At 40.4% G+C, this 23,924-nt stretch overlaps 1 protein-coding gene across 27 annotated transcripts in view; it reads right to left on the bottom strand.

Annotated features, from left to right (window-relative positions):
- Positions 1–23,924, bottom strand: part of JAKMIP3 (Janus kinase and microtubule interacting protein 3) — a 187,792-nt gene that overhangs the window by 91,351 nt on the left and 72,517 nt on the right. For all 27 annotated transcript variants that reach the window (XM_050959345.1, XM_050959349.1, XM_050959348.1 and 24 more), the window contains one exon: positions 9,545–10,042. In XM_050959345.1, the coding sequence (XP_050815302.1) occupies positions 9,545–10,042 (498 nt within the window). The remainder of the gene's footprint in view (positions 1–9,544; positions 10,043–23,924) is intronic.

Below are 23,924 nucleotides of genomic sequence, written 5' to 3' on the forward strand. Positions count from 1 at the left end.
TTGCAATGTTTATGAATTATGGGCCAGATCCCCAGCTGGTATAAATCAATGGAGGTCAGAGAAGCCACTTATATGCTATTTGGGAAGAAGATCAGCAGGAACATTATGCAGATATCCAGCCTGAGACTTAGCTATGACTTGCCTGAAGCAAAATATGTTAGCTTATAAAATCAGTGCTAGTGTCACACAAGTCAGACAGCTGGAGGACTTCCCCAATTCAGCATCACTTAGAATAGCTAATTTGTAACACCAGGAATAGTCACACGTACAATGGATTTTTGAATAGCCTTCTAAACTTTCCCTTAACTTCTAAATGAGCTCCAGTGAATACACCCCTCTTGCTATATGACAAATACTTATACATTGGAAACTAATTCACTGTGGAGGTACAAGGGACAAGAGTCTACAACTGTACTATAAGTGTCTTTTGAACCCAACTTGTTGCTGGAGGTGTGGGAGGGGTACAGTTAGAGAAGGGTGCATAGTAAATGCAAACTGGGTGTGGGGCAAAGGCTCCCTCAAGTCCTTTCCAGACCTCACTTCCATTCCTTTACAATGTCTTTCTCCCCCCACCCCGCCCCCTTCCCCATGAGTGGATGCCCGGGGGGGTGGGGGAGGAGGGTTCTTTAAACAAACAAAAGCTCTCATGCCTCTTCCTTCCCTCATGAGAGAGGAGCATCTATAGGAAAACAAAGAGAGGGAAGGGTGACCTGGATATCAGGTAGTCTTCCTGGGTTAGTCCTTTGGGCTTCGTTTAAACTGCCTCTACTGTCTGAGGTGGGGCAACCCTCTTCCTGCTCACCACCACTTGCTGTGGCAGGTTTTCTCATTGAAACTCCAGTCAGAAAAATCCTGGCAGAGCACCTCATTAGTATTGAACAGGCCCAGAGGAGCTCGTTAGTACTCATACTGGCAGAGAGGAGACATCTCCCTTCCAACAGAGTCATGCCTTTTACCATACACACATTTACGCAGTTGTCACAGTTCAGGGGAACTGCAGCACCTATATTCCCCCTCAGGTGGTCCAGCAAGGGCACCCACTTTCTGGCTTCCAGTTCCCTAGCTGTTGCCTCTCTTGGGTGGAACGTGTGTTTCTCTCACTTCTGATCAGGGTATTTCCAGTTCCCTGCCCTCACTGTATTTCCCAGCACAGACAGGGTGCCCAAGGACATTTGCTTGTTTTCTCTTCAGAGGCGGCTAACAGTTATAATTGCTCCAGTTATAAATTACCACACAGCTCTTCATATGCAAGCCTACTTTATTCTGAAGGTAAAAAAAGCATTACAGAAAAAAAAACATTAAAAACAAGACCAAGACCGAATGCTTACACAGCAATTTCACAGCCCTGCAGCCCAAGCCCCTATGAGCTAGGGTCAGGTGACTTGGGCCAGCTGCAGGTGTTGAATTGTAGTGTAGACATACTCATACACACATACACAAAACCACACATTAAATATGTGTCAGTGGAGTATCCTATGATCCTGTCTGCTACTTCCACAGCTGGGGGCTGCTCTGGACTATGGGACTGTTATCTGCTAGTTCTACATTTTCTGAATATACTCAGTGCTAAATCAAACAGACATTTGGAGCAAGTGTAACTGGATAAATCCAATATGTGAAATAAGGAATAATCCACTCTGTATGAGAGTGGAACACCCATGATGACATGGATAGCATTTGAGACTAAAATCAGTGATGACAGCCACACTGCACTTTTCCCCTCATATGAGAGTGAGGAAAGTGTCAGACTGAAAAAGTTATCAGCTGCATAACTAATTACCTATGGAAAGTCAAATCATAGAATCATAGAAGATTAGGGTTGGAAGAGACTTTAGGATGTCATCTAGTTCAACTCCCTGTCCAAAGCAGGACCAACACCAGCTAAATCATCCCAGCCAGGGCTTTGTCAAGTCGGGTCTTAAAAACCTCTAAGGATGGAGATTCCATTACTTCCTTAGGTAATCCATTCCAGTGCTTCATCATCCTCCTAGTGAAATAGTTTTTCCTAATATCCAACCTAGACCTCCCACATTGTAACTTGAGACCATTGATCCTTGTTCTGTCATCTGCCACCACTGAGAACAGCCTAGCTCCATCCTCTTTGGAACCTTCCTTCAAATAGTTGAAGGCTGCTATCAAATCCCCCCTCACTCTTCTCTTCTGCAGACTAAGTAAGTCCTGTTCCCTCAGCCTCTCCTCATAAATCATGTGCCCATTCCTCCTAATCATTTTCATTGCCCTTCGCTGGACTGTCTCCAATTTGTCCACATCCTTTCTGTAGTGGTGTCATACACAGATAGTTAAAGGTTAATGTCTCTTTTACCTGTAAAGGGTTAACAAACAGTGAACCGGACACCTGACCAGAGGACCAATCAGGAAATAAGATACTTTCAAATCTCGGTGGAGGGAAGCCTTTGTTTGTGTTTTTTGGGTTTTGCTTTGTTCTCTATGGGTCCTGGAAGGGACTAGATGGGCAACCAGTTTTCTTGCCAATCTCCCTGCTTCAGTCTCTTATATATTCAGAATAGTGAGTATTTTAGTAAGAAAGGTGGTTATAGTCTTTTGATTGTTTCTGTATTTGCAAATGTGTAGTTTGCTGGAAGTATTTTAAATTGTATTTTTAAATTGTATGACAAGTGGGGAGCCTAAAACTGGATGCAATACTCCAGATGTGGTCTCACCAGTGCCAAACAGAGGGGAATAATCAGTTCCCTCAATCTGCTGGCGATATTCCTACTAATGCAGCCCAATATGCCATTAGCCTTTTTGACAACAAGGGCATACGGTTGACTCATATCCAACTTCTCGTCCACTGTAATCCCCAGGTCCTTTTCTGCAGAACTGCTGCTTAGCCAGTCGGTCCCCAGTGCATGGGACTCTTCCTTCCTAAGTGCAGGACTCTGCACTTGCCCTTATTGAACCTCATCAGATTTCTTTTGGCCCAATACTCCAATTTGTCTAGGTCACTCTGGATCCTATCCCTACCCTCCAGTGTATCTACCACTCCTTCCAACTTAGTGTCATCCACAAACTTGCTGAGGGTGCAATCCATCCCATCATCCAGATCATTAATGAAGATGTTGAACAAAACCGGCCCAGGACAGCCCTCTGGGGCGCTCCGCCTGATACGGGCTGCCAACCAAACATCGAGCTGTTGATCACTACCCATTGAGCCCCACAATCTAGCCAGCTTTCTATTCACCTTATAGTCCATTCGTCCAAGCCATACTTTTTTAACTTGCTGGCAAGAATACTGTGGGATACCCTATCAAAAGTTTTGCTAAAGTCAAGATATACCATGTTCACCGCTTTCCTCATATCCAGAGCCAGTTATCTCATCATAGAAGGCAATCAGGTTGGTCAAGCATGACTTACCCTTGGTAAATCCATGTTAACTGTTCCGGATCACCTTCCTCTCCTCCAAGTGCTTCAAAATCATAAATAATATTTGCCTGGTACCCAGGGCTGCTCAGAGGATTCAGGGGGTCTGGGGTCTTCGGCAGCAAGGGGCCTCTGCTGCCGAAGACCTGGCACTTCTTCGGCGGCGGGTCCCAGGGCGGAAGGACCCCCGGCCGCAGGTCTTCAAGGCACTTCGGCAGTGGGTCCCGGAAAGGAAGGACCCCCCACCACCGAATTGCTGCCGAAGACCCAGAGCGGAAGAATCTCCAGGAGCCCAGGCCCCGCAAGAGTTCTCCGGGGCCCCCACAGCGAGTGAAGGACTCCGCTCCAGGGGACCCAAAAAAGTCTCGTGGGGGCCTCTGTGGGGCCCGGGGCCTGGGGGAAATTGCTCCAATTGCCCCACCCCAGGCAGCCCTGCTGGTTCCTCTAACCCCTACAACTACCTACATTCTGCCTTCACACTCTCATTTTCTTAGCCATTTATCTTGTTAATACACTAATCACATAATTTTCTGAAGTCCAGTTACCTTCATCTCACCTTGACAGGAATGATTGGTATGTAGTGCCTCTGAAAAATCAGGATATAACTCTTGGAGGAAGAAATGCTGAGAGAATATGGCATACACATTTAACATCACCCTTCATGACTTATGGGAATTCTATTCTTTCACTGATGAATGCTTCTCAAGTTATACTTTCCCTGGAGTTTTGACACACTGATCTATTTTAAATCACACTGACTCCAGTGAGTGTTGTGGTTGGTCAGTACTAAACAGGACCAAGCCCTTAAAAACAATTGAAAAATATCAATAGGAATTGCATTAGAAAATAAATGTATACTTATTCATTGGTTAATTGAAACCATGCCTAAATATGATGCATGGCTTATTTCAGTAAAGCAACATATGCCATCACAGCAAAACTACCAATAGCTTCCTGCACCACAGGACAGCCTTCAGAACAAATGTGTATTAGTTTTAAAATCTTTACACTTATAGGCCCACATCCTCAGCAGGTGTAAAGTGGCATAGCTCCACAGAAATCTCTAAATCTGTTAATTTACAGCAGTGAAAAATGCAGCTCATAACATAGCATACAATGTCTATGATACTATTAACAAATATTTAATTTACGAAGTGAAAAACATATTGGTTCATGATTTTTGGTATGCACAATCTATGCCTAAATGTATCTTTTACAGGACTCTCATCATATTGCTTTTTTTCTCTTTGCAACTGGTTTAATAAATGAAAGCATTTATATTCAGTTATTGCAAAGGCAGAGATCCTATCTTGGAATTTCTAAATACTACAGATGACAATTTCCTAACTCAAAAAGTGTAGCATCCAACATAGGAGAATTCTATATCTGACCTTGTCTTGACTGATAAAGAGGAACTGATTGGAGAACTAAAAATTAATGATAGCTTTGGTACAAGTGATCACGACTTGAACATATTTATAATGTAAAAAACAGAATAAAGTCCAGACCAGTGATACATGGTGCTTTAAAGGGGACAGTTTTATAATGCTGAAAACAATTGTGAGCCATTGCAGCTGGGAGGTCAAATTTAATCAGAAACTTGTTTAAAAACACTTTGTTAGATGCCCAAAAAGTCACAATCAGGGAAGAAGGCTGACTTGATTTAAAAAATGACCCATGTTAGAGGGAAAGTGAAGGCAGCTATAAAAATTCCATACACACACACACACCCCAGATGGAAGATAGGGTAAGTTGATGGTAATGAATATTAATCAGAAGTTAGAAATTGTGGAAAATTGATATGAAAAGCTAAAGAGCAGAATCTATGGCCAGCAGAGTTAAGGACAATAAGAAAAAGTATATTAGAAACAAACAGAATCCTAACAACGCTGTTAGATATGATAAAATTATCAATGATAATACAGAAAAGGCAGAAGTGTTTAATAAATATTTCTGTTCTTCATCTGGGGAAAAAAAGAGATATATTCATATCATATGATAACAGTCCACTAGTATCTCAGGAAGATGTTAAACAGCAGCTACTAAAGTTAGACATTTTAAAATAAGCAGATCTGGATAACTTGCATCCAAGAGTTTTAAAAGAGCTGGTTGAGGAGCTCTCTGGGCCATTAATTTTGATTTTCAATAAGTCTTGAAACACTAGGGAACTTCCAGAAGACAGAAAGAAAGTTAATGTTTTGCCAATATTTAAAATATGTAAATAGGATGACCTGGGTAACAGCAGGCCTGTCAGTAAGATGTTGATCCTGGACAAGATAATGAAGCAGCTGATAAAGGAGTATATTAATAAAGAATTAAAGGAGGGTAATGTAATTAATGCCAGTCAACATGGGTCTATAGAAAATTGATCCTGTTAAACTGGCTTGATAACTTTTTTGATGAGAATACAATTTTGATTGATAATCGTAATACCGCTGATGTGGTATCCTTAGACTTTGGTAAATCATTTGACTTGACCACACAACAGTCTGATTTGAAAAAAAAACAAACCAGAAAGATACAGAATTAAAATAGCATACATTAGATGGATTAAAAGCTGGCTAACCAATAGGTCTCAAAATGTAATTGTAACAGGGAATCATTATCAAATGAGTATTGTTTTTCTAGTAGGGTCCCACAGGGATTCGTTCTTTGTCCTACACTATTTAACATTTTTACTAATGACTTGGAAGAAAACATAAAAATCATCATTGATAAACTTTGCACCCGGGAAAAAAATTGGGAGGATGGTAAATGTTTAAGAGGATAGGCAGAAGTGAAAGTAAGTCAGTCCAATCTGGTCCAGCGTACTGGTAAGAAAGTGGCTGACAGTACACAGTCGCCCATACTGCCAGGGCCACTGATGAGCGGGGGAAGGGCAAAAGGGGCAGCTGTCCTGGGGCCCAGTGATTTAAAGGGCTGCCACTGTGCCTGCGGTCGGAGCCCCAGGACCTTTTAAATCACTGCCAAATCCCCGAGTGGCATGTGCCAGGCAGTGCTGAAGGGCTGGCTGGGGTGCTTTGGTCCCGCCTCTTCTGCCCAAGGTCCCGCACCTTCCGGGGGCCCAGAACCCCCCTGCACCTTTCCCAGGACCCCAGCTGCCGTGCATACAGGTAAGTCATTTAAGTTACTTTCACCCATGAGGATAGGTCATTGACACAGAGCACCTGCATTTTAATCTGGCTAAATGTAAATATATACATCAAGTACAGATCCTTGGGGGATCCTGTTATTTACCTCTCTCCATTTTTACAGCAAATATTTCCTACATTGTCTGATAACAAATTTAGAAACATTTTACTTTCCCTCAAAAAAGAACACCCTCCTTTCCTGTTGACCACAAATAAGGAAGCTGGCATGTGACATACTGCTGATCAGCAATAGTACAAACATACAATCAGACAGAGACGAATGGCACAAGATGAATTGGGATTTGTTGTTGTGGAATCCATATTTGGAGCACATAAAAGGTGCCCTTCTAACAACGGGGTAATCTAGACACATGACACAAGGAATAGCAGAGAAAGTAGACTTCATGGAAAAAATCTCTGTTCCAGTATTGAGCAGATACTTAAGGAATGAGAATTCCATTCAAAGTCCCATTAACTTCTTACTACGAGCTTGTCAGGGCAAAGACTACGCCTTTTTTGTGTCTTGTACAACGCTAAGAATATTGGTTCCAATGCAGCAAAACACTAGTTTTATGCTTAAATTTAAGAATTGACTTCAATGGGACTAAACCAGATGCTCAATCTAACCCCATGCTTAATTGCTTTGCTGACTCGGGTTCATTATCAACATTATAGCAAATAAATAAAAATACAAGATTGAGTCTGAGGGCACACTAACTACACCAAGTTAGGTGAAATGCATTAATTACATTAAAATATTTGATTTTCATTATATTTGACTTTCATTTCAAAATTTCTAATTTTAAAAGACTGAAAAAATCCAATGAATCGCCCATCTAAGTCAGATCTGACCTATCCACCACATTTTAAAAGTGGTAAAGCATTTTAATACCCTTAGTCTCAGGCTTTCATGATCAATAATTCAACAGTATATCAATTCAACAATCATTATTAAAAATGAGTTTTAGATCTGTCACAATTCATTGAGATGGGCTCAGATGGCAAATCTGAGCTACCTGGCACATAAGTAGGTGTTTCAAAGGATCCTGGGCAATACAATACTAATGTAAACTATGAGTATAGTGTTTAGGTACTCTACAATGACACAGACAATGTAAGAAACTTTGCACAAATTTGATAATGCATAACAAGCTACTTAAACTCTATGTTACACAAGATGGAGAAATGGTCTGTTATTACAAAGTAACTATGTTGTGGCTCTATTGACATGAAGAGATCCTCAGAAGGATTGACACTAAACTTACCCTTGTATTGAAACTACTCTCACTGTGCTTTATTTTTCAACCCAATTCGAAGTTTAGTGGGATAACTGCAAGAACTTCAAAAGCAGTAGGAAATTCTTATTTTTCTATCATATCACCCATTGGCTATTAGCAATTTACAAATTAATTGTTATCTGTCTATAATTGCAATGGTCCTGTATTTTTCCTTAGTTGTTAGCATTCTCTTTCCACAAACTCTTTTGGAGGTCAACTTGGCTTCAAACTCTGATTTTCTTCTGAGGAAAGTAACACATTTTGCAGCTGTATTAAACAGATATTTTAGAGATGTGCTTCCAACAGTTTGAGAAGAAAGATACATACTTTGCTAAATGGGATTAATATTTTTCCTATTGAAATATTCTGAGCTTCTATACCGTGAGTTGATCAACTGCAGTTACTTCATTCCACCCAGTGCTAATCACATAATAAAGGGACTCAAAAAGAGCTTTTCTGAGGAAAAGTGGTTAAAAGAATCAGAGTACAAAATTAATTAATGAAAATGTGTTTGCTTCTGAAAACTATTGCATCTTTAACCTGCACTGTGAATATTGCATATGTCTACACAGTGTTTAGCAAAATGGGTCCTCCGCGTATACTGGGGGCTCTAGAGACTAAGGGTACGTCTACACTACCGGGTAGTGATTGATCTATCAGGGATCAATGTATCGCGTCTCGTCTAGACACGATACATCGATCCCCGAACACGCTCTACATCGACTCTGGAACTCCACCAGGGCGAGAGGCAGAAGTGGAGTTGACAGGGGAGTGGCGGCCGTCAATCCCACGCCGCAAGGACGCCAAGTAAGTCAATCTAAATCGATCTAAGATATGTTAACTTCAGCTACGCTATTCTCATAGCTGAAGTTGCATATCTTAGATCGATCCCCACCTCCCCCCAGGGTAGACGAGGCCTAAGTGCTAATACTCATTATAATAAATAATAATAATAATAATAAACAACCACCACCACCACCTCTGTTCCATGCACAGAACTCCCATTCACATAACTGGGACTTTCATAAGAGGAAGAAGTGCAGACTATTCAATAGAACAGAAATTTACTCAGTAGATAAGAGAATCACATTGTGGATAAGATTTGCAATGTGGATTGGTGCAAGGAAATTTGCATAACACTTTTCCCTTTTCTTCTATGTACCCATTATCCATTCTGCAGGCACTGAGTAGTTAAATCTACACCAAACTGAAAGATAACAAAGGTGAATTTAGACAGATGATATTAGGATTTCAGCCCATTTCTGTTCACAGCTTTGTGAAACTTACTGTTTTCAAAGCCATCATATATTGCTTACCAGTGATAAGGAGCAGCTTTCCTTCTGGAACAGAAATTATAATTTAAACACATGATGCTGCAGCACAACAAGGAAAAGCCTTGAACTAAATTACTGAGAGCTGAGAAACAATCATCTTCCAGGATTTCCCTTATCTATCTTATTAACAGAATGTTTGTTCCAAGCATTCAACCAACTTTTTGCAGCACTCACCTTAGTGACAGAAAGAATGCTGTAAAAACATGCTAAAAATTTAGCCTATGTATTTAGAAAACCTCATTTTAGACACTGTCATTGTGATAGGTGAACCTCAAAAAAGTCAGAGATACTGCTTGAATAAGCACCCAAAAGTTGATGCCCAGTCATGTGCATCTGAATCATTACTCCAGCCCAGAGCTCTTTTTTAAACGGCCAAAAAACCAAAAAGTATATATATTTACATATTTACATCAGCACATACCAGTCTGCGAATTTCTCTTTCGCACTCTCTCTTGATCCTGCTGATTTCCTCTTGGTGTAAGTGATACACACTCCTTATCTCTGCTGCTTTAATTTTGTCAGCTTGAATGACCAAAGTTAAGGCTTCCTCCACTTGTCTCTTAGCCCCCTTAAGTTCTGAAATTTCTTGCTGCATTTTGATTTTCTCAGATTCAAACCCTTTCTTGGCCTCCTCTTTCGCTTCTGTGAAAAGCACTGTTTTAACCTTATCAGGAGCCCCATCTCTTACAGCATTAAGAAGGCCCTGTAATCGCTGGTTTTCATTATCTTTAATCTTTATGACTCTAAGAAGCTCAGATTCATGCTGTCTCAAAAGTGCTTCTCGAACAGCCTGGAGTTCCTTCATTTTCTCTTCATGAAGTTTGGCCTTAAGTTCCGTTACCAACACTGTGTTTTTATGCTGTTCATGCTCTTTGATCTGTTTAACTTCTTGGTTTTTCTCTCTTTCCAACTTGCTGATCTAAAAAGAGAAAAAAAAAGATACAGATTTTTGCAAACAAAATAATTCTTTCAGTGGGAGAGTCTGTATTCTAATGTGGGGCAACATATAATGAGAGTTGTCATTTCATAATTTTGTAATTTAGAGTTATATAATTGTTTATTAGCTCAAAACACAAACCTACTGCAGTGTGCTAGATCATACATAGAATTAGACTTTATTTGGTATTTAGTTCATATTTCATGATCCATCACTCTATTATTATGTGGTGAATGTTCCCTTCTCCAATGGTTCCAGATGAAAATCAGATTACTGAACTCAGGTACTTAACTCCTTTGATGTCCAGAAGAAATATCCACTAGTTTACTATAGATTTCATTGCACCAAACACCTTTATGCAAGAAATAGCCTTAAAATGAGGAAATACAATATATTTAGAATGGTTAGACACAAGCTAATTGTTCATAACATTAAACAAAATCTACACTACAATATTTTCCTGGCGGGGGAAAGCCTTTTTCAGAATTTAAGGAAAATGTTTTATTTCAGAGCCATAATCTTTAGTTAAAAATATAGCTGATCCTTTTAAGGAGTTTTAACAGCTTATTGCAACCAGTCCAAGTTTTGAAATTCAGACAGATGACTTAGTCAGTGGGACTCTCAACTAATAATAGTCAATTCTATTTGCAACATAAACACTTCTTTGTGAACACTTCTAATCTTAGTACCACATAGATCCATTGTCTCATGCAGATGATTCAGAAGCCCAGATAAGTGTTGTGTCTACTTTGCAATTCCTATATAGTCATCTAACATCATCATCGCAATCAGTTGTGATAAGGAATATGACTGCTAAAAGTATGACCAATACTTTCTAATGAGGTTGGTCCTCACACTGAAGTAAACACTGGCTAAAAACCTCCTTCCTTTCATTCTTACCCCCCTTCTCTTAAGTTTATGCTAATATGCTATTGAGTTGTTTCTGTGAGTGTGTGCACACATTCCTGCATGCACACACACTACTGATGGATGAACCTCATGGTTTAGAGGTTCAATTTAGATAAGGAATCTAAAAATCTGAATCTTATTTAAATTATCCAAACATCTTTAGTCTCCAAAATTGGGCTGGAAACATGCGAACGGCCTTTCTTGTATGATCTTGGCATTTTCACTACTGGTCCCAGCTGGAACCAAGAACAGAAAAACAAATATATGTCTGAAAATAGCCCATTTCTTTAAAAACTAAGTTAAATTTGGTTTCTGTTCAAGTTTGGGGTGAATATTTGGAATGGTTCTGATTCATGAACTCAATCATCCCTAATCTTACCCTTGGTGAAAGTCAATGGAAGCTGCACAGTTAAAATTAACCACAAATCTTTGAAAGGGCATCCACTATTTTTCAATGATATGAAAACTCCAGGCTGCTGACTATTTTTGCTCATTTAAAAGTTTTGACAGGTGTGACTTAAGCCGGTTGGAAAACACTTCTTTTTTTCCCCAGTGGAAAATTTTTACTTTTTGTCAAAAACCTGAAAACTGATGAGTTTGGATGAAAGTTTCCATCAGGAAAATCTAAATGAAACATGTTTTTCAGGTCAGGCTGACCCAAGTTAAAATATTTCAGTATGTGAATCTGAATCAAAACATTTATTGACATTAAACTGTGTTCACCTACACTGCTGAGGTGCCTCACGGGAGTTTTAGTTCGTGCCCAGGTGATGAAACTGGGGCTATGTCTGTACAACTTATGCATTCTGATTGATATTATGAAGTTGTATTATGAAAAACTGCTGTGTCATGAGTGCTTGTATGTATGTGGGTCCACTACTGCTGACAAGTTCTGTAGCGTGTATGCCGCAAGCAGATTCATCAGAAGGTGCTTGGGACTTACTGAACATATTCAGGTTCAAACATTTGGGACAATGGATGACTTGCATCCTTAGAATACTTTAGCTGATTCCCCCGAGGGAGTGGGGAAGGTAGAAGCAATGGAAAGTTACCGGAAGAACAAAAAGAGGCCAGGTAACCAGGATGGATTTAAAATAAAGGAACACACTGGTATAGAGGAACAAACAGAAAGAGGAAGCCTGGGTCAGGAGAAAGCAAAGTCATGGAAGTTGGGAAGGGCTCTAGGAGGGAAAGAGACCAGCTAGCATGCAACAGTCTGTGTGAGGAGGGTACATCTAGCCTGCTTGCCTTCCCAGACCCAGATGGTTCCCCAAGGGCTCCCAAGAAAAGGGTGAGATAGAAAATAAAAGACATTGGGATTTCAGATGTTTATTGTTTTGTATAATCTGTACTCTCCTGTGCTTTATGCAATAAAGTAATGAAGAGCACAAAGGGGTTAGACCAGGGGTCCCCAATGCATTGACAGTGGGTACCATGGCACCCACCAGGGTATCTAAATGTGCCCGCATACTGGCCAGCGGACGAACATCTGCCAAAATGCCGCTGACAAGCTGCATCATCCAGAGGCGTTGCCGCTGAAATGCCGCTGATTTTTGGTGATATTTTGGTGGCGATGCCTCTGGATGATGCAGCTTGTCGGCAGCATTTCGGTGGCCTATTGACATTGCTGCTTGTCGGTGGAATTTCAGTGGATGCTCGTCCGCTGCCATGGTCCTCCCTGGCTCATCATCTGGCACCCGCCAGATGAAAAAGGTTGGGGATCACTGGGTTAGACTCTGAGCAAAGTGTTTCTCTGTATGTTAACTGCTTCACAACTGCCACATGCCCTTGATAGAGTTAAAACTAAAACAGAAGTTTCACACCTTTGTGGTAAATTTCTGGGAAAGGGGTATGTTTAAGTAATTGAGATATCTCAGAAGTCAGTATTGGCCCTGGGCCTAAGCCAGGTGGACTGAGGAGCCTCCGTTCATACAAGTAGCAGCAAACTGGGATTCAATGTGCCACAGAGACCAAGGGAAAGCAGCAGGGCTGGAGCCCTAGAAGCTTAACACACTCCAGGTGGTCCTTAGCTCAGAGGCTTGGATTCCGCTCACAGCAGTCCTAGTGGGTGACTAGGAGGGGGTGCTCTCCATGATCTTTGACTCCCTATTCTCCCCTATGGGCTGTGGCTTCTTGGCTGGTCAACATCCCCCATGACACACCACAGCCTCTCTCTTACAGTGCATCATGGGAGTCACATGACTGTGGTGCATCATGTGAGATGTAGTATGAGTGGGGAGCCAGGCCTATAGAGGAGAATGGAGACATGAAACATCTGAACTACAAATCCCATGACTCTCTCCCAGAAGCTTAGAAGAATAGGTTTAATGTTGAACAGGCCTGAAGCAAAACCTTTTCAGAAATGTCAAAACATGTCAACGTTCCTGAACTGAAAAGTTTGTGGTTTTAGCCAAAAATTTGCAGCCAAAAACTGAAAACTTCTGGGGTTTGAGATGTTTGGTTTTTCATCAAAATGTCTAAATTTTCTCAGAAACACACACTTTTAGCCAAAAAAAATTCATTTTTATCAAAAACCCAGTAGTCTCCAAAAACAATTTTCATGGACATTTTCAAATATCATTAATGTGTGTGGGGTGGGGGGATGCTAAACTTGGGGTTGCAGTGAAATTCAAACTTAATATAATTAAAATACTATCTACATTTCCTTCATGGTTTGGATACAATATTTTTCACCTCCGGTCTGAACACGTTGTGTAGTCTTGTAATGGACTACTAAACAGCTCAGTTTTCCATTTGAGATATAGCTCCCTTTCACTAGTTGCTGACTGTGACAGACTGACAGTATCCTGCTATATCCTGAACAAACCTTATGGAACTAAGATAAAACTTAATTCTATAAAGTTAAACCATGTTGAACTGGGTTTGGTGCCTCTGGGATCCATTGCACTGAACATGTAATTGTTTGTGTGTTATTGTAGGATTGTATGTAACTTTTCCAGGGACTTGACCGATATAAATGTTAGGAATGTCAATGGACTTTTTAGGGACAATGTGTGTAAAGGAAATACCTTGGGAGTGAGGGAAATGCAAATGGCCCCTTTGAAGCTATGCCCTGGAGAGAAAAAACCCATTGTCTACTAATTACCTGCTCCAAAAAACTCCAGATCAAAGACCTCTAAACTGTATAAAGAATGGACTAAACATGTTATGAGTGTGCTTGTTCTAAGCCAAACCTGTGATGAACCTGTGAAGGGAAAGGGAAGCCCGTAGGTGGGTGCTGAAGCACAGCTCCTGCCAGAGCCCATGTTAGGGTTGGGATGCTGTCTGGTACGTTTTGTAGCACATATGCAGGTTCTTTTATTCATTGCTTTAAATAGGTTTTGTCTTCAGTGCTTTTACCTTAAGATGAAGTAGCCTTGCATAAGAAGTGCTGTGTGGATAACTTATACCTGTTGACAATCATTCTGTTAGGGCTTGTCTATACTACCACTTTTGAAAAAACACATACCCTCGAGCGACATAAGTTACACCGACAGAAGCGCCGGTGTAGACAGCACTATATGTCGGCGGGAGAGCTTCTCTCACCTACATAGCTACCACCACTCATGGAGGTGGTTTTATTATGTCAGCGAGAGAGCTTTCTCCTGTCGGCATAGAGTGGCTACAAGAGAGATTTTACAGTAGTGCAGATATATTGGTATAGCTGTGCTGCTGTAAGCTCGATAGTGTAGACAAGCCCCCCCCATCTCTGAAGAGGAAGCAAGCAGGTGTGCTGGGCATCCACTCGCTGCTGGGAATAACACGTTAAAGGCAAGGAACTGTACAGTCTGGAAATACCCCGGTCAGAAAGGAGTGAGGCCTAGGTCTCTACTCCAAGAAAGGCAACAGCTGGGGTTTTGAATTTTGAAGAAAGCCTGAGAGAGCCTGCCCTTGCTAGACCACTTAGAGGAAACGCAGGGGAAGTTGCCCTGGACTGTGACACAGACATGTTAGTGTTTGTTAGGGTGACCAGCTGTCCTGATTTTATAGGGACAGTCCCAATTTTTGGGTCTTTTTCTTATATAGGATCCTATTACCCCCCACCCACTGTCCCGATTTTTCACACTTGCTGTCTGGTCACCCTAGTGTTTGTTAAACACTTTAAATAATAGGATTTGTAGAAGAGCAAAGTATTATTATCATCCTCTATATTGTGCTGCTTTTTCAAGGAGAAAGAGCCCAAGAAAAACAACACTAACTTCTTGCACTGTGAATTTCTCCACAACTATTCTAATGATTTCTTTTTGTTTTTAAGATGTGATGTCAGCAGGCATAAGTGTACCCAAAAATACATAAAAAGCAACAAATAAGAGGAAATGTCATAATCATATCTTAATTCCTTAGAAAATGCATTCCACCTGCTGCTACAGAACAGAAATGATATCTGATGCACATTGTGATGTTAAAGATTTGCTAGGATCTTCATGCTAATTCAAAAATTTTAAAGAGCAATATTTCATCCTTAGATGTATGAAAAGAAACTGTAAAAGCTCTCACAGTCTCTTTGTATTCCACTCCCCTCAGCCTACTAAAATATGGTAAACTGATGCAGATTGTAGGTGATAAACTGCTGATAAAAGCAAAAACTATATTTACTCTCAGAGTACAATATTTCCTACCTATTGTTAAAATGGTAATGCCTTGTTATTAAAAAGTTTCAGGGATACCAACAAACTCTGTTATGAGTAGAAATGGACAAACTGCATCACATAAAATAAATCTGCTTGCTTCCCAAAGTGCCAGTGATCAAACTGAACAAAGAGTTATGGCATTACCCCCACGAACCTGCAAGCATGGTGATCTGAATCAACAACTTTCCCAACTATCAGCAGTGCAAAATGCAGACATGGCATAAACTTCTGCAACCCAACTTCTCCATTTCACAGTCTTTCCACCCAGAACATGACCCAACCAATTTTGAGGTTAACCAAAAAGGTTGTTCTCTTTTTCCCTGCTGTTTTCAAGATTGCATATCACTGCATTTCTGGTTTCTAGGTGGAAGCGCTGCAGATTGCACAAGAAAGCATATTCTAACCAGATTTCCAGCCCAGTTTCATAGCCCAAACAGATAATATTCAGCTAGCAGCCCAAACTGAGGAGTGTTTATCTGAACCAAACCTTTCACCTTTGCAGACCTGCTGAGTTCAATCCTATTTTACTGGAGGTCACAAGAGAGTGATTGGAAGAGGGACTACAGTTCATATAGTCATTTTTGTTAAAACCAGTAACCAGACATGCTTCGGAGTAAAAAAATAATGGTAGTGGGTAATAAGTAATAGATAGCATCCACAAAAGCAAGGCATTACTCCAGAGTTTATCATCAACATTTTAAAATTTCCCAGCTTAGAGGTTGAAAATAATTTTCATATAGGCCTGTTTAGGCCCTGTCTAAAATTACATAAGGTCAGGAAACAGACTTGCTGTTATCAACTTAGTAACTAAGGGGCCTGAAAGCATCCCAGAATCTTTAATACTAGCAGTTTCCTAGCAAACAAAAGAGAGGCTTCTCCTAGCAAAGAGTTGCTAAGGAAGAAAGGAGGTTCCTGGAAGGATTCCCATCACATAGTAATTAGGCTTAGTTTAAGAGCTCTCAATGGATTTTAGCCCAGTGTGCAAACACAGAATATTAGATGGTTTCTGCACTGAAAACTTTACAGTCTCAATACCAAACACCATTGAAATCTATTGAAAGACTCCCATTACCTTACATGGGATTTGAATGAGGCCCTAAATGGGCAAGACAAACAAACAGTGATAGACAGACAACACATAAGCAAAGTGTTGGGTCTCTACATGTGAACATAAAGAAATAATAATAATAATAATAAATAATATTTACTATTATAGCTTTGAGGAACAGGGATCAGAATATTTTTACAGCAATTATTAACTCAAGTCTCTGTGTCATTTTTTTTCATAGGTAGAAATAGAGGAAAGAATCCCAGCAGAAAATGACTAAAACAAATCACAATAATAAAAATAAAAGGTTACTCTATTAACCTGCCTTTGTGGGTAATTTAACAATTAATACTAATGATTAAGTTAATACAAAGAAGTACCAACAAAATTAGAACTGTATTGGTAATAATTATCCATTAATTATCAGCTATTGCCCTTGATTTCCATGCATTAATAAATGGTACATTACAATACAATTTTACAGAAGTAGACTATACAGAAATGACATACATTTGTTATGATCCATTAAACTGTTACATGATTCACACTCCACTGAATGCAAAAATTTAATGACAAGGCATTAAAAATGAAGTATTATCAATTATTTTTATTAATAAATTATTATGTGAGCATGTACATTATGGCTCATTATCTGGACAAAAAATATAAGGCTGGTGACTAGACAGCACACTGTGGGTAAAATATTAATTAACTAAAAACTAGGATTTTTTTAAATGTTAGCAATCCATTTAAAAAACAGTAAAAATAAAAATGTGGCTTGTATTTTTTCTGCAGTGCTCTCATTGGTAGGCATAGTGCAGGCTGTAATAAAAAGCTTGTGAAATCAGTTTGTAGTAATTTGAATTGACAGCAGGCTACCGTTAACAGATCCCCATAAACAACACTCTGAAATTACAATTACTGCTTTTAAATACTGCCTCAGTACTCACCTGCAAACAAAATGGATTCAACATTGTTTACTTAACCTTAGTGTCTTACTTTAGTCAAATTATCCTACAAGAATGTTCAGTTAGCTTGTTCTCAAACATACAGAGCAAGCTACCCACGTATAAATTGACAAGTACAACAAACTGTAGAGAAGCAATTTCATACCTTAAATGAGTGCTTCTTGGCACATCTAGCTGTAGAGCAAAAAAGAGCAGAGTCTATTCTCAGTTTAGACCTGGCCTACATACAGAAATTGCTTGGATTTAACTAAATTGATTTAATATCACACCTTTAGTTAAAACAATGCAACATCTCTATAGAGACAAACCCTTAGGGCTAGGTAACACACAGGAGTTAGTTTCAAAATTAACAAGAGTGCAACTAACAGGTAGTAGTGATCACAATCTAACTATGTTCAACATCCTACTAGCAGGAATTGCATCAGAAACCAGCCTTGTGACATTTTAGAAAGTGGGTGGTGGTTAAAAAATAAATGAAGATTCTTGTCAAAGAAACACTAAAGTCTAAGTAAGGCAATTAAAAAGTTTAGATTTAGTATGGAGGCTAATTAAACCTTATATGTTATCAAATGATAAAGAAACACATTTGAAAAGTATTTTTCACTCTGTGAAGAAAGTATTAAAAAGTCATCTGGGTCAGACATCTATAGAGAAATCAGTAGATAAATGCTTCCATGTTGAGAATTACCAGTGCTTTAGGCAAACCTTTTGCTATACATAAGATCAAAGACCAAATCCCACTGGCCTCTCTCACATAAGTATTTCCACTGAAAGCTACCAGAATTTGGCTGCAAAGGCATTTTACACTGCTGCTTAGTATGGGCTGGATCCAAACCCCACTAAGGCTAATGGGAAGACTTTTGTTGACTTCAGTGGGCTTTGAATCAGGCTCTACACTCTTTAATTTATTTTCACTACACGTACATACCTGCTTTCCTCAGAACAGTCATTAGCTTGGGTGAAGCAGTAACTGAACAAGGTCAAGCATTTGAGTATGGATCACCGAAGAAGCACTATGTTGCAATCTAGGGACCTCATTCATCAAAGCACTTAAATCCATGCTTGGACCTAGAAAGGGAAACCGCTATTGCTCCACAGCATTAGACAACACTTGTAGAGTTAGCAAGCAACAAAACTGGTTGAATTAAAAAGTTTGGATTCAAAACTGTTAAATACTAACTACTGAGCAAATGTAGTGTTGAGCCAGCTATGCTAAGGGGATTCTCAACAGTCACTCAGGGTTGCTTTAGCTCCATTCCAGCAGCACAAAGGGACCTCAGCAGAGGATAAGCTATATGTCTGAATTTCCTACCATACACTATTTTTATTTTGTGTCAGCCTTTTAATCTTACTTTGTAATTAATCTTACTTTGACATTGTCATAAACAGATAGCTAAGGGTTAATGTCTCTTTCACCTGAAAAAAAAGTAACCTGAAGCACCTGACCAGAGGACCAATCAGGAAACAGGACTTTTTTCAACTCTGGGTGGAGGGAAGTTTGTGTCTGAGTTCTTTGTCTTCTGCCTGAATCTCTCTCAGCTAGAGAAGGATTTTTCTATTTCCTGCTTTTCTAATCTTCTGTTTCCCAGTTGTAAGTACAAAGAGATCAAATAGTGAGTTATATGGTTTTTTTTCTTTTGTATTTACATATCTATAGTTGCTGGAGTGCTTTAAATTGTATTCTTTTGAATAAGGCTGTTTATTCATATTTCTTCTAAGCAATTGACCCTGTATTTGTCACCTTAATACAGAGAGACCATTTGTATGTATTTTTCTTTCTTTTTTATATAAAGCTTTCTTTTAAGACCTGTTGGAGTTTTTCTTTAGTGAGGAACTCCAGGGAATTGGGTCTGCAGCTCACCAGGGAATTGGTGGGAGGAAGAAGTCAGAGGAAAACCTATGTGTGTTAGATGTACTAGCCTGACTTTGCATTCACTCTGGCTGAGGGGGGAAGAGAGATTGACTCTCGGTAATTCTGTTCTCTAGGCTGGGAACGGGGAGGGTGGAATCCCTCTGTTTAGATTCACGGAGGTTGCTTCTGTGTATCTCTCCAGGAACACCTGGAGGGGGGGGAAGGGAAAAGGTTTATTTCCCTTTGTTGTGAGACTCAAGGGATTTGGGTCTTGGGGTCCCCAGGGAAGGTTTTTGGGGGGACCGGAGTGCCCCAAAACACTCTAATTTTTTGGGTGGTGGCAGCAGTACCAGGTCCAAGCTGGTAACTAAGCTTGGAGGTTTTCATGCTAACCCCCATATTTTGGACGCTAAGGTCCAAATCTGGGACTAGGTTATTGACAGACATATTTTACATATTTGTTAAATACAGCATGAATCATAGTATTTGGTCCACCAGCAACACTTAGGAAAATTGCTGGAATAAATTAAGGTACCTAGAATAATCAGCTTGTTACTTCACTATACCCCCTCTCTCCCCCACCAAACTAATTATAAAATATTTTTGGTAAAATATATATATAAACAAGGCACAATTCATTGTAAACAATAACTGAGCCCAATTTATAGTGGTTGCATTTATTTGGCTACAAGTTACAATGAATTATCTCAAAAGTTAAAAGATTTTCTCAACTACTGTATAGGTACTAATTGTGCCTTTTAAAATTGGGGATTTTGGCTTACTGCAACTTGAAAACAGTGCAAGTTATTAGTAGTATGTCATTAATCCAGCCTATAATCAATTGTGTCTTCTGGCAGAGGAACTCAAGGAGAAAGAAAAGTGTCTAAATCCTCTCAAGGCACTGTGTAGTACTGTTGATATGTTTGTTTATATTATATGCAGTCTACTTACTAAATAAGTGCAGCTACAATACTGGATACTTGAACACATTTCTTGGGAAATTAAAGGCAAAATGCCCATAAATCCAGGGGATAGCTACATGTCTAATGTAGCAGGATATATCTTAGATAAAATGTATTAATATCTAATGTTGCCTACATGGCACTGCAGTGCAGACTATGGCGGTATGAGTTGCAGCACGGACTAAGGCATTGCATTGTAACTGCCCTGTGTAGACTCTGTAAATGCAAACTAAAATGTATCTAGTTACCGTTAACAGAAATGGGACAATGTTAAAACTAACTAGATACCTAAATAGGGCAGTTACAGCACAACATTATAGTGCATACTGCAACTCACACCCCCATAGTGTACATTGCAAAGCCATGGAGACAAGCCCTCTATTAAATAATAGGCCAGATTCTCTAGAGCGCTAGAAAAACATACAGCTCAGGGTGGGGTGTGAAGGTGGCATAAAGCACTATATCAGGGGTAGGCAACCTATGGCACACATGCCGAAGGCGGCACACAAGCTAATTTTCAGTGGCACACACACTGCCCGAGTCCTGGCCACTGGTCTGGGGGGCTCTGCATTTTAATTTAATTTTAAATGAAGCTTCTTAAACATATTAAAAATATTATTTACTTTACATACAACAATAGTTTAATTATATATTATAGACTTAGAGAAAGAGACCTTCTAAAAACGTTAAAATGTATTACTGGCACGCGAAACCTTAAATTACAGTGAATAAATGAAGACTCAGCACACCACTTCTGAAAGGTTGCCGACCCCCGCACTATACTGATCCTAGTGTTGCTTTCTGCATTTCTTCCACTAGATGTTGTTTTAGAACAGTCTGAGGGCTACTGTAAATTCTGTTGGTGGGTAATGACCACCAGAAGCCAAAAAACAAAGCTTAAGGTTGGTGTGGCATAGAGGTATCCTGACTGTGCCCCTTTCTAGTAGACAGGATGAGTATTATAGGGATAAAGCACAACTGGGAAAAAATGTTTCTGAAGTGTCTACATTAGCATGTATAATAATCATGTTAATTAACACATGTTAAATGGAAGTATATTAATACATGTTATAAAATGACCAAAATCTCTCATCTAGAGCAGTTCGTATACTGTGCATGTGTTTCATGTGTAGAATGTTTTCCTCTTATCTATGTGTACTTTCAGGACGTTGAATGTAAGCCCCATTTTGCCAAATGCCTCCACATAAAATAATATGTATTGCAATAACAACACGCTGCCACCTTAGCCTCTTTAAATCCCCCCTCAGAACTTATTTCTGCTGCAATACCTACAAATCTAACCTTTCTGGCATTAGTTAGATAAGTGGTTATTTTACCCTCCTAATCCATTCTGACTCTGTTGCCTGCATCCTCCACCTGGTACTGAGTCCTGTCTGACATGCAGATTGTGGGAGCTCTGGGGCAGGGACTTCTTTGTTATTTGTTGACACACTGTCTACCACAAAAGAACCCTGATATATGAGTGGGGCTATCAACCGCTACCGTAATACAAATAATAATGATATTGTATCTGTATTGGATATTTACTGCACCTGTTAAGGTTCACAGCACTGCATACAAACAGAGAAATTAAATATAAACATATGATACTCTTGCTGGAAGGCTGCAGCATGACAGTACTTTATTTCTTAGAATTCACAATGATAACACACACGTGCCCCAAACCCAGGGTTGCCAACTTTCTAGTCACACAAAACTGAACACCGTGCCCCACCCCACCCCTTCTCAGAGGTCTCACCTCCATTCATTCCATCCCCCCTCCCACCATTGCTCGCTCTCCCCCACCCTCACTCACTTTCTCTGGGCTGAGGCAGGTAGTTGGGGTGTGGGAGAGGGTGAGGGCTCTGGCTGGGGGTGCAGGCTCTGGAATGTGGCCAGAAATGAGGGGTTCAATGTGCAGGAGGGAGTCTGGGCTGGGGCATGGAGCTAGTGTGCAGGAAGGGGTAAGGGCTCTGGGCTGGGGCTGGGGATGAAAGGTTTGGGGTGCAGGAGGGGGCTCAGGGCTGGGGCAGGGGTGCAGGCTCTGAGTGGGAGTTGAGATGCAGGTCTGGGGCAGGGGGTTGAGGTGTGAGAGGGGGTTCCAACCTGGGGCTGGGGGTTGGAGTGTGGGAGGGGGTTCTGACCTGGGGCAGGGGGTGGAGGTGTAGGAGGGGGATCAGGGCATGGGCTCCAGCTGGCCAGTGCTTACCTCAGGCAGCTCCTGGTTGGCAGCACAGCAGGGCTACAACAGGCTTGGAAGCAGCTGCGATGTTCCTGTGGCCCCTAGACAGAGGGGTCAGGGGGCTCTGCACACTGCCTGGGCCCACATGCGCTGCCTCCCTGGCTCCCACTGGCCACGGTTCTCGGCCAATGGGAGCTGTGGAGCTGGCATGGGGAGCAGGGGCTGTGCACGAAGCTTCCCTGATTGCCTCCTACCTTGGGGCTGCAGGGATATGCTGGCCACTTCCAGGAGATGTGCAAAGCCAGGGCAGGCAGGGAGCCTGCCTTAGCCCCACTGCACTGCCAACCAGACTTATAACAGCCCAGTCAGCAGCGCTGACCAGAGCTGCCAGGATCCCTTTTCGACTGGGCTTTCCGGTCGAAAACTGGATGCCTGGCAACCCTGCCCAAAACAGAGGGAGACAAAATAAGCTTCTCCGTAAAGCAGTGAGGAAAAACTCATTCCACCTTACTCTAGGCAGGCTGGCTGGCTGCAAACTTAACTGACTGTTGCTAGGTCCAGATCACACACTTCCCTACAGAACCCCCTAGCCTGCAAACAGAATTAGAAAAAACAAAAAAACTGAAATTTAAAATGACAGCCTATAATTTTAACACAGTTTTAAATAGTTTTGATTTAATTGCGGTTGGTCCTGCTTTGAGCAAGGGGTTGGACTAGATGACCTCCTGAGGTCTCTTCCAACTCGAATCTTCTATGATGCTATGAAATACACCACAACACTCCTAACAAAGAACCAGGTCATTGAGGACATCAATTCACACACACTGACAAACTAGCTGCAAGAAAATAAAGGTAACTATTTTTTTAAGAATTACAATGATAACATAACAGTTAAATTAAAAACTAGAAAATAAAGGTTAAAAAATAGTTACAATTACAATAATAAAATAACAGTTAAATTAAAGTAAATGTAGGCCATTTTACTGACTATCTGGCTGTCTGTTTTGGGGATTCATCCAGTATGAAATTATTGAAGGTAGAGGCACTGTTCTATAGTACCTAGCACTTAAACACTTCCTAACACAACACACACATAGTTTGTTTTTAATAATGTCATTCCAGGAATGCTGCTGTGTTACATAAATGATTCAATGTTGCAATAGTGTTGAACTGGTTGAACACCTAATTTGCAAGAGAGTATTGGAGCAAGCATTAAATATAGGCTACATGTATTTTAAATGGCAATGAATTACAAATATGCTGTCTATTCAAAACTCTGGAATATAATTGCTCATCCATAGCAAACATCTTT

Source organism: Gopherus flavomarginatus, chromosome 6 (genome assembly GCF_025201925.1).
Source record: "Gopherus flavomarginatus isolate rGopFla2 chromosome 6, rGopFla2.mat.asm, whole genome shotgun sequence".
Lineage (NCBI taxonomy): Eukaryota > Metazoa > Chordata > Testudines > Testudinidae > Gopherus > Gopherus flavomarginatus.